Source organism: Dysidea avara, chromosome 5, assembly GCF_963678975.1.
Source record: "Dysidea avara chromosome 5, odDysAvar1.4, whole genome shotgun sequence".
Lineage (NCBI taxonomy): Eukaryota > Metazoa > Porifera > Demospongiae > Dictyoceratida > Dysideidae > Dysidea > Dysidea avara.
In genome coordinates this window covers 31298149-31310284 of record NC_089276.1, presented here as the reverse complement: position 1 = coordinate 31310284, position 12136 = coordinate 31298149, and the positions used below count along the sequence as shown (strand labels likewise).

Below are 12136 nucleotides of genomic sequence, written 5' to 3'. Positions count from 1 at the left end.
GCATATTATCAGCTGTGCACTTAACTTTTTTTCAGAAACTGTTGTGTAGAAATTGTATATACATCATGTTGGAGTCATGTAATCAGAGCCCAAATTTATGAAGTATACATTCAAGGGCAGACCCTAGGAGGAGTGCTAACTGGAGCAAAATTTAATGGGGTATCTAACTGGTTGATACTAATACAGTGGATGCATGTGCAAAGCATACTAAGCATGCTAGTAGAGCAAGCTCCATGGCTATCCAGGGTCTGGAGGTATGCCTTCAAGTAATTTTTAAAAATACTCTTTCTAGCATTGAATTTAGTAACAATTTGGAAGCAAAGATTTAAAGTATAGCATCACAAGTTAACTCTTGATAATATCCTAGAGGACTGAATACAGTTAAAGCATTAACGATTGCTTTGGAATCTTGTTTGGCCTGAAAGGTATTAAACTACAGTAGTCATGTGTAACTCAGATCACTAATATAACTACTGGTACAGAAGAAAGGTTTGATCCATACATGTTTGATGTGTAAATCGATTTAGCATAAAATATTAACGATAGTAGCAGGAACTAGGGATCTTGGGAATACATTTAAGTATCTTTCGAAAATTGTTTGGATTACAGTGTCTCTACATATAGCCATACCTGTCGGTTAGAGCTTGATATCTTCTGAGACATATATAATTGTCCAATTCCCATAGTTGCCCATACAAATTGTTAAGCACATCCACAACTATGGCAGCCAATTTTACACTTGTGATGTAATTGCAGGTAAAGTCCATAGTTAGACAGCAAATACATAAATTAATACTGAGTATGACGTGTTATAATGATGCAACATAAAAACTAATGCAAGGTACTGGTACATCTGACATTTCTATTGTGCACTTATTGCAAGCATACATGTACATAAGTTTGGTTTGGAATCTTGCTTGGTCTGAAAGGTAATAAAATGCATAATATAGTTGACCATGTTGGCAGAGTCACATGTAACTCAGCTCACGTATGTAATAGGATTATACGTGGATTGGAACTCCATGTACTGTAACTACAACTATAACTCCACATAATAGGATTATAAGATCATGTAGAATAACATATTATACATTCTGTAAACTGACTTAAAAAGCCATCTACATTCTTATTAGAGGGTAAAATGTCTGGTGGCTGTGCCACAAAGGTAAGCCATGCATCTGATATATGTGTACCCACATGCCCGGTTTTTATAGACTAGGTCTTTATGAAAAGTTTAGATTTGACGTGACAGGATGGTGGGAACAAAAAGATTATAGAAGCAAGAAATTGTTTCCACTGCAATTATATAGTTGATGAAATTGCTATTAGATGTTCATTATGCATGACTGTTTTGTTAGAATTTTTGATTTTATACTTAATTTGATCCCTATATACTACTAAAAAATGAATCATTTTAAGGATGTCTCCTCCATAAGTATAGAAAAATTAACCGTTCTTCTGCATTGTATGTTTTTAACACGTAATTGCACCATGCTTTGTACCATCTTCCCTGCTATGTCATAGTAGTAATCTTGAAGGAATGGTCCAGCATCCCAAGCATACCCCACCATAAATCAACCCCTGATGTTAATTTTTTTCAACACCTTATTAGCTGCTTCAAAATTGATAAAGCATTATTCAAGTATATATGTGCTATTTGTTATTGGCTACAAATTTTACTAATATATAACAGTGGTAAATCGATTGGAAACTAGGAGAGCTTAACCACTAATTTTCTAATCAGGAAATATTGTATTGCTCCCAGGTATGAACTTAGACCATTGTTGCCTGCTGTTACCCTCTGTTACATGCTGTTGCCCACTGTTGCCTACTGTTACACACTGTTAACTTCTGTTGCCTGCTGTTACCCACTGTTGCCTGCTGTTACCCACTGTTGCCTGCTGTTACCCACTGTTGCCTGCTGTTACCCACTGTTGCCTGCTGTTACCCACTGTTGCCTGGTGTTACCCTCTGTTGCCTGGTGTTACCCTCTGTTGCCTGCTGTTACCCTCTGTTGCCTGCTGTTATCCACTGTTGCCTGCTGTTACCCTCTGTTGCCTGCTGTTACCCACTGTTGCCTGCTGTTACCCACTGTTGCCTGCTGTTACCCGCTGTTGCCTGCTGTTACCCCCTGTTGCCTGCTGTTACCCACTGTTGCCTGCTGTTACCCACTGTTGCCAGCTGTTACCCGCTGTTGCCTGCTGTTACCCACTGTTGCCTGCTGTTACCCTCTGTTGCCTGCTGTTACCCACTGTTGCCTGCTGTTACCCACTGTTGCCTGGTGTTACCCTCTGTTGCCTGGTGTTACCCACTGTTGTTTGATGTTATGCAGTTGGTAGTATTCATAGGTGTACACAAGGATATTAACATGGTTGTTACTCTGTTACTATTGTAACCAGTAACAAGCAGTCTAATTTCCAAACTTACATACCTCATTTCAAGCCACATATGCACTAATACGGGCTGTGGTGGGGGAAGGTGGGGATTTGCATCACTGAAAATTACAATTCCCCACCTACTGGGGAGGCACTAGCAATGCAAACCTTGACCAAGTCTCGACCTACAAACCCCGGGAATGTTGGGGCTAGGAGGGGATTTGTGCGGTCGTGTGGCGTTAGTCTAGTGATGAGTTAGTTCGAGTGGATTCTAGTATGAAAATAATAGCTAGCGCCTGAGACACTCCTTCCTAAACTGAAAGCACACACCTTCGCTGTCTGAGTGAATTTCTTTAGTGAAGACAAATCCCCACTATGTCGGGGAAATTTGGTGATCAATTTATTTTATTTATTTAGGCTTGGTGGTGTAAAAAAAAACACCAAAGGTCTGTTGGTAGCAACCAACAGCCATAAAATACGTACAATTAATAGGTACAATTCCCCCACCATCCCTGACCTTCCCCCACCCCATATTAGTGGTAGTCAGGCATTACATTGATAGGTGCATAATGCTACGCTTCTCAGCTAACATTGAAGCAAGCTTCCTGAAAATCGTTGTAGCAGTGGGCCTCATGCAGCACAGGGGGCGTATCTAGCCCAAACATGATGCCCAGGCAAGCCTATTTACCTGTACACCTAGTCCAGTGAACAATCTGTGTGGGTTCATACGTGCATTCATCAAATTGTTGTTTTCAAGTGCATGGCATGGCATGGCTGGCTACAGTTACTTATCTATTCTGTATGCATATATAATAGCTCATCAGTCTGCAATCACTCCATACTAGTCTCTAGCTACGATGCATGTAATCAATTGTGGGACTGCAGCATCATGTGCCACACAAAAGGATACTTCCAACTCATAATGAACAATGCTACTGAACCGATAGATTTCTTGCACTGACTCGTACTTGTGCGGATCACAAAACCGTCATGACACCGGTTCATCCTGTATGTCACTTCCTGCCTTTTACTCATGCGATGGTGTAGACCGTTTGATTCAACCAAGTCATAAAAATAAAATAAAAATAAGTCACTTGTTGATGGATTTTAAACCCGTGTGTCAGTGTTTCATTTGTCTCATGACATCTTACAGTGTTTATACCGTGTTTTTCAGGTTTCTTGCGAAAATCAAAGCATAAACGTGATCAAACACGTGATCTGCAATTCAAACATCTCGAACTTGCAAGGCATTTAAAGTGAATATTCGCACCTTTTGCCGATCATTGTACACGTTCAAGTATTGCTAGTATGTTGCAAGTTATGTAAGCCTTGCTGTAAGCCTTGCTAGTTCGAAGCACGGATCACGTGTTTGATCACGTTAATGCTTTGATTTTCGCCAGAAACCTGAAAAACACGGTAGGAATTTTAAATTCACGCGATAGACGTGCACGTGAACGCATTGCGCTTAAGTGTTGCAAATTGAAAATTCTCAGTACCAATGCTCTATGCTACTGCGCTGAGTGAGGCCTTCTTGTATTATGGCGCCGCCCGTCCCCAAAGGCAGACTAGCCTGCTTGATGTAAAAGATGAAGTGAAGTACATGCCCGACTAAGATTTTCGATAGTGAGCTGATAATATTAAATGGTATGCATAAAAGATCGGAAATTAGTCTCGCGTGGCCAGACCCTTTCCGTGCATCCGTTTATCGATTGGAAATTTTTTATTTTCCCGGGCTTGATGGACTGCCCTTTCCTACCACCCCCAGCACAGATTGCAAGTGCTGGACAACTGAACAAAATTAAGCAGACAAATGGGATTCCACGGTCACTAAGTCCACTGACTGTGGAGTCCTGGTGTAAACACCAATGGAAGACCGTGCCCCACGAATACACTGAATTGCCGAGCGCAACAACGAAAAGCTCAGGCAGCAACGCAGCCAACCAAGAACCACAGAATAATCATCTCCCCACTTTGTGGCCAGAAGAGAAGCAAGTCGCTTATAAAAAACAGTAGCCTCATGGGCTAAACCGCCAGTGGCAGCCAAAACAATTGGAGTGAAAGTGGCATGCTCCACTTCTCGAACCCGCTGACCATAAGCACGATGCTTAATCTTTTCATGCTTCCTAAAGGTGGACGACAGAGAAGAGGAACTATTAGAAGGAGCAAAAGGGTTAAAAACACGGACATCAATGAAACATCTCTCCGAACGACCTCCCCAGAAACCGTTTACAGCAACATCCAAGCGAGCCGAATCCTGAGTATTAGAGGTGGCAAGAGCAGTGGCGGATCTAGGAATTTATAAAGGGGGTTTCCAGTTTAGAAGGTGGAAATATATATTGACATGAGATACGCAAAAGTTTGCACTACATCGTCTGGTTTGGTAAGGTGAGACCAAAAAAAAAAAAAAAAGGTCACAGCCTAGTAATAGTACATAAAATATATTAAATAACTTCCTACACACTACTTTAGTAGCTACTGTGACTGCTCTATTAGAGTATCTCGATCGAGACGCACGCCGCGATAATTAAAACATTTAATTGTTACGCAATCATTTTTCAAAGGGGGTTTCCGTGGAAACTTTTGAAACCCCCCTAAATCCGCCACTGAAGAGGGAACTCATCAGAATGCTGAACCGGCTGTAGCTAACTCTGGCTCAACACACACCTGGGAACAAACCTCAGTAAGAAGGGTAGCAGTAAGGTCCCTAATCTCGTTGTGACGCAAGGAAGGTAAACCCCCTTTGGGACAGGATAAAGCATGCTCAACAGAAAAGGAGGTTCCGCAAGCACAAAGGGAAGGAGGACGAAGTGGGGACCAACCATACCTCAGAGCCAAAGCATCCTGGAAGCAGACCTATGGAGAGTGAAACCATGCTCACTCAAAGGTAAGGTGGTGAGCCAGCTTGAAGCACCTCTAACAATAGCCAAGTCCATCGCACGCCTCAAGGAAGGCCCAAGCTGTTGGTATAGCTCAGCTTGGGCCTCCCTTGAGGCGTGCGATGGACTTGGCTACTGTTAGAGGTGCTTCAAGCTGGCTCACCACCTTACCTTTGAGTGAGCATGGTTTCACTCTCCATAGGTCTGCTTTCCAGGATGCTTTGGCTCTGAGGTATGGTTGGTCCCCACTTCGTCCTCCCCAGCTCAGCGGATGCTGAGCTGTTGGTATAGCTCAGCATCCGCTTATCGATTGGAAATTATAAGCGCCGCGCCATAATTTCCAATCGATAAGCGGATGCAGTTTAGACTACACCTAAACTTTAGCACCTGTCACGTCTACTAAAGGTTTTCAGTATTGCAGCTAACCCCTCTACTTAAGAAAAGTTTTAAACATATGGTATATAACTGCAAAACATGAGATCTTTACCATAAACATTTTTATCTTGCTGGGTTAACTGCAATTTTGAAATCTTTAGTACAAGCATTTTTATCTTGCTGGGTTAACTGCAAGATTTGAAACCTTTAGTATAAACGTTTTAGCATTGTTGGGTTAACTGCAAGATTTAAAACCTTTAGTATAAACGTTTTAGAATTGTTGGGTTAACTGCAAGATTTGAAACCTTTAGTATAAACGTTTTAGTATTGCTAGATTAACTGCAAGATTTGAAACCTTGAATAGAAACGTTTTAGTATTGCTGGAATAGCTGCAAGATTTAAAATATATATATGTTCATGTTTACTGTATCCTGTTGGAATAACTGCAAACCTTTAACTTTTCAGTGTTACTGGAATTACAGTGATTACGTATGTATATCACATTTAACACACACACATAATAAACTGTACACATTTTACTACAGTATGTGATATTTCTTTTAATTACGATACTGAATTGTAATTTTAATCATAAGCGAAACATGATAGCCATGCAGATCCGTGTAATTTGGGGCCAATTATAAGCCTAATATTACAAACGGTAAAGTAAATAGGCGCTTCGTGCACTGCGCGCGCCTATTTACTTTACCGTTTGTAATATTAGACTTATAATTGGCCCCAAATTACACGGATCCATGCAGTTACAAGTAACATATTTTAATTAATCAATGGTTTACTAATTGTTTATGCACAGGAGGCTATAATTGCATTGCTGTGGGTTCGTAAGCAAGTGTTCTATTGAGCCAAGTGACTTACTATACCAGGTGCCATGCTTCACCAGTACAATCACACAAGATATCCCCTTGGAGCCCATTCACTTTGGTAGTACTTAAAATTGCGTACTTATCATACCAAGATTAAGTCATTTTTTTGTGTCTCCATATCAGTACAACCTTACGTTCTCACAGCATGTCTTTAGATATATAAAGCATCCCATTAGTAGGACAGCTTACTATTTCAATCATTTTTGTAATGATTGCTTCGTGTGCTGTTCATAATTATTGAGCTTGTTGGGAGGGGCACTACTTTACTATATAACATATAGAAAGCCCTAATCTCTACAATTTACAGTGAAGAAAGGGCAACTGATCGTAAGTACAAATGTATAACTGTGCCTATACCTCTTCATCTAGCTATATTTATGTGAGTAGATTACAACATATCCTTCATTACAATTCATACTGAAATCATGCCTGTTTGCATTGATGACAAACGTTGGTGATCTCACACTGTTGATCTTACGTAGTACAGATCATGAAATGTACATCAAACCAAATTTTTTTAAATAATTTATGTAATTCTTCTACTAATTCTGCTTGAGCATTTTGGTAACTTTGTAATTTTAGCACGTAAGAGCAAACTTTCAACAACATAATAAAGTGTTCAACACACGAGTACATTTGTAACCAGATTTGCAAAAAGATATTCTACAAATGTGCTCTCCAACAATTGTTTACATGCAGACAGAAAATTAAGCTTACATCGACAAAAAACTTACACTGCATGTTAAAAATCCAAATTAGTTAATTTAATTACTTTAATTTAATTGGTTATCATAAAGTAATAGTGAACCCGATTTTCTATTCCAGTCACCTTTGGGCCATTTTTCCTGGAGGTGGCTGCATCACACAGGACCACAGTGTCATTTTGTACACAAATGACACTATTTCAGATACAATAGTCAATTTAGTCAGGTGATCTAGCATTACTGTATGATGATCTACTTAAACAGGTTTCACTATGTATATAGTAAAAGTATTGCACAATCACAAATTCAGAAAATATGAGCAAAGAGGCAAAACGTGGAAGTGATGAAAGGACTAATCCAATGAAACACTTGATGTATGATTTTTAGCTACAGCATCTTTGTTTTCAATTTGAATTCAGTACAGAGTGGGATATATATTATATAATTATTAACTTTTTAATTTCTCTAATAATTTGACATAGAATAACCCATGTAAATGCAGGGGCATACAGAGGGGGGTTTCCAGGGGTTTCAGGAAACCCCTTTGGATTTTACACACTACTTGAAACATTAAGAAATTGAAACTTCAGGTTTCCAGAATCTGAAATCTGTCATGGAACAGGACACATTTAAGTTAAATAATAGTTTGCAACATGATAGCAACACTTATAGCATTGTTCTGGATTATGATTTTGGTGAAAAGATCGAGATACTCTAATAGAGCAGTCAGGTAATATAAAAAAGCTCTATCACACAACTGGATAAAGTTTATTATGACCCAAAGTGGACAAAAAGTTAAGCTACAATGTTGTTACCTAAATTACAAAATGCATGTGAAATAATAATCAGTGAATAGGAATGATTTGATTTTATTCTGAAGAACCAGAGCTGTCTGATTTGATCAACTTGTCAACTAAATTTTCAGCAATGGAGGACGTTTGAACTGTGGCGGCCATAGTAGTATTGTTATTTCCTGTTGACTGCTGTTTAGATGCATTAGGAAATTTCTTAAAAAGAAAGAAACATAATATTGTTATGCATGTAGTAATTTTTACTTACATCCATTGCTTTATCAGCAGCACTTGCAATTTTCTCAACAGCATTGGCACATTTATCCACAGTTTGCCTGTTCATCTTAAGCACTTCACACGTTTCTTTTAAGTGGTCCCTGTAAATTATTATTACAGTGTAACATTTATGTGCATATTAAACTAGATATGTACCTTTCAATTTCTAGCTGCTTTATAATGTTATCTTTTTCTTTCAGCTCCGTGTGTAATTCACCTATCTTGACACTTAACTCTTCAGCAGTTGATGATTCATCTGGTTCATTTGGCTTTTCTTTTTCTTCATTTTCTGTCGTTTTGTGTAAACTTTCTTCCAATTGTTGAATTTTATTATTTTGTTCACTTATCTGTTTTTGTAGGTCTTCCATTTCAGCACCTTTACTTTGAAGAATCTCTTCCTTTTCTTTCTGTAATTTAACTATTTCATCACCTTTCATTTTTAGCAAATCATTTAAAGTTTCTATTTGCATGTCCCTTGTTTTCTTGGCCTCCTCTACTTCTTTAGTGTGCCTGTGGTAAGCAAAAGAATATTATGCAATATACATATGAGTCCATAAACAACACTGTATGGGTACAGAGAGAGTCACAAACATTAAAAATTCTCACCAAGTTGGCCACAAACTACTTGCACGTACCTTTCCTAGGCAATTATTTCACTTTGATAGTGCAGTGGAAAATTGGTAACCTTAAACCAAACACTTTCAAACAAAAATATGACTGTTCCATTAGAGTAAACAAAGGTGTATGGTTTATTAGAGTAATTAAACACTGCTCAATATTGAATGAATGGTTGCTGATGCGTTTAATATGCTTTAGTTAGCATTGTATTGATAACCAAAATAGTTGATTATTCTGATAACCAATAGTAAGCAACAAAATTAGCCAATACCGATAACTGCTCCGATATACTGTACACTAATAACGCCAACACACATCCTCATCAATATTAAATGACTCATATTAGATTGATATACAGCTCATTCTATGCTATAATGTAAAGTTAGATGTATACCACTAGTAAAAGTTCCTCATAGTAGCCAGGTTTTAAGTACATTTTGCTACTGCTATATAGTTGAGATAAGTGGCTGCACCTTATTGTCAGTAGTTGAAAACCAATGCAAACCCCTGTATCGGCCACTGAATTGTTTAGAGAAAGACTCAAGGCTGGCCTTCATTTTCATTCACGTAGTACAGGACATGCCCCACTTTCATCTAGAAGAAATCTACAAAGCACATTTGATTGTTTATGCTCATATACTGTAGCCCATTGTGAAAGGCATTCATAACATCATCAATAATTTGCTTTACCAGTATTTCAAGCCACAGTGAAATAACCTGCTGTGAAGTAAAAGCTTACCTACCTTGAAGGTTAATACTGGTGCTGTACAGCCTTCATTTCTCACATACAGACTATTTTTAAAACAAAACTTTTTGCTCATGTGGGCGAAATGACACAGACACACACTTTTTCTGAAACAGTAACCCCCTGCAGCCATCTTTCATCCGGCTGCGGGGTATGCGCCTGTTAAAAAAACACGATAGACATATATATATATAGATGTGTCTTTTGGCATACCGCAGTATACACAATGCATGCATCATGGAGTTACCTTTGTTCTCCTTTGTGTCCCACTTCTTTTTGGTGACAATCCAAAGTGTCGATTTGCAGCAGTGCGATGCATGGCTTCCATACATTTGTAAATGGGAATTGTCCATATTTTCCATGGTAACTGGATTGATTCCAGAGGTGCTTACTGTGCTTCATTTGTAAAGCTGTATAATGGGCTGAAAATGAAGTGTAATGGCTACTTCACTTTTGAGTAAATAATTAATAGTTGGGTGTGTGAATCGTCTGTATTTTTCTTGGTGACTGGATTGATTGCAGAGACACTTCTCCTACTGTTCTTCATTTGTAGCGTTGTGTAACGGGCTGAACATAGGTGAAAGTGAAGCATAATGGCCACTTCATTTTCGAATCATATCAGTAATTGATAACTGGGGTGCATGTTCAGACAAAAACTTAACTCTGGCGCCATCCTTTTTTTTGATGCGGTATGTGCAGGTTCACCAGTCATAATAATGTTACAAAAAAGTAAACAGACAAGTATAAGGAAAAATTAGGAATTTTAAGTTTGATTAGGGATCATAGAAAAAGTAAGGAAACAAGGGAGGTCGCCTATACCTGCAGATATACTAGTGAACATTCATCACTAATTCAGTCATGACATTAATCACTAATTCAGTTAATCACTAATTCAGTCATGACTGAATTAGGGAGTAAATGTTCACTAGTATATCTGCAGGTATAGGTAACCTCCCTTGTTCCCCTACTTTTTTCTATGATTCCTAATAGGGCTGAAATGATCATGGTATTTTAGTATTCGAGTACTCTCTAGAGTTAATGATCAAGTATTCACGAATATTAGTTGCATGTAGTCATACCCATTTGACATGTTTTGTACCAACCTTAAACAGTTTACAGCTTTTCAAGTACGTAATAACAATAACACACACACACACTGCAATAAAGTACCGATGTTAGTGTCGATGACAAAAAATTATGCCAATCAAACTCTATAGCCTTCATTGTGTCACTCCCTGATGACAAATACATCATTTGAGCTGGGTCATGCACTCTTAACGAGTACTCGAGTATCAATTTGACTATCCGAGTACCAAAATCCTTAACGAGTACTCGTCGAGTATTAGTATTTGTTTCAGCCCTACTTCCTAAACAAACTTAAAATTTCTATTTTTGTATAGTTTAGTAACAATCAATTAGTTGAAACTAAGCAACTATACTGCTAACCTGTAAACCCAAACCCACAATTTATTACTTCATATTACTCAATATAAAGAGTCAAAGTGTATCGTATCTTTGAACTGGTTGGGCATCAAAACCATGAGTAGACCGTGTTCATATGATATTGCCCAGGCAATATGCACGTTAAACACCAAATGGTGCCATTGAACACCCATACTAAAGTGGTATGTGTAATAAAAAAAATTACTTGCCATGCCTACAGGCAAACGGTTTAAGGGAATGAGCATAAAATTGTAGAATGATCATCTTAGAATAGCTTTTCAGTGATCTACATAGAAAGTCAGCATAAAAAGCATTGAATTATACTGTAGTACAAAAACCAAATACTTGTGTGTAACTGTAAGGTGATTAATGATAGTAGTATCTGGAGCAGGACGGAGCTGAGAGGAGAGTCACGGAAATCGCGGGAAGCGGCCTCGTGTCAAGAGAAAGACTGACAATATAGGGATCGTAGAAGTGAAGTCGTGATTGCTGTATGATTGTTTATATGACTGTTAATGATTGTTAATGAATTATTGAATCAAGCTTTACAACTTGGAGGTCCTACCGAGATCCCTGAGGCCGACATTGATGGATTGAGCAAGCTGCCAGAAGTAGATTTCGTCCTATCACCCTACAAGACATTATGGATAGCAGTACAGTGGAATACCCGTGCGTGACGTGCCGGCATGAAGTGGAAGAGTCCAACGCGGCACTGGTGTGTGACCTTTGTGACAGGTGGGAGCACGTGGCGTGTATCAGGCAATGTGATAAGTTGTCTGAACCATTGTATAATGCTCTAGTTGGTTGTCGTACTAAGGCAATTATGTATGTGTGCTCCGCATGCCGAAGAGAAGGGTCAGTAGCAAAGAAATTGCTATGGTATGAGGTTGAACGTGCATGTGTGAATGACAAGCGGCTGGCCAGCGCGCGTCAATTAGCGGAACGTGGATCGTTGATTAATGAACTGTGTAGTGATAAACAGTTGTGGGGTGCACGGTGTGCTGCTCTTGATTGGGAAGTAACCAGGCTCCGTGAGGAGGTAGAGAGGT

General features: G+C 38.8%; 1 protein-coding gene across 1 annotated transcript; it reads right to left on the bottom strand.

Moving 5' to 3' along the window:
- Positions 1–7963: 7963 nt before the first annotated feature.
- On the bottom strand, positions 7964–9963 carry LOC136255186 (putative leucine-rich repeat-containing protein DDB_G0290503). The gene is made up of 5 exons (XM_066047908.1): positions 9892–9963; positions 9745–9803; positions 8438–8791; positions 8274–8382; positions 7964–8221 (listed from the first exon to the last, which is right to left on the bottom strand). Exons 1-5 carry the CDS (start codon positions 9961–9963, stop codon positions 8084–8086), a joined length of 732 nt encoding a protein of 243 aa, XP_065903980.1. The 3' UTR covers positions 7964–8083.
- Positions 9964–12136: the final 2173 nt, after the last annotated feature.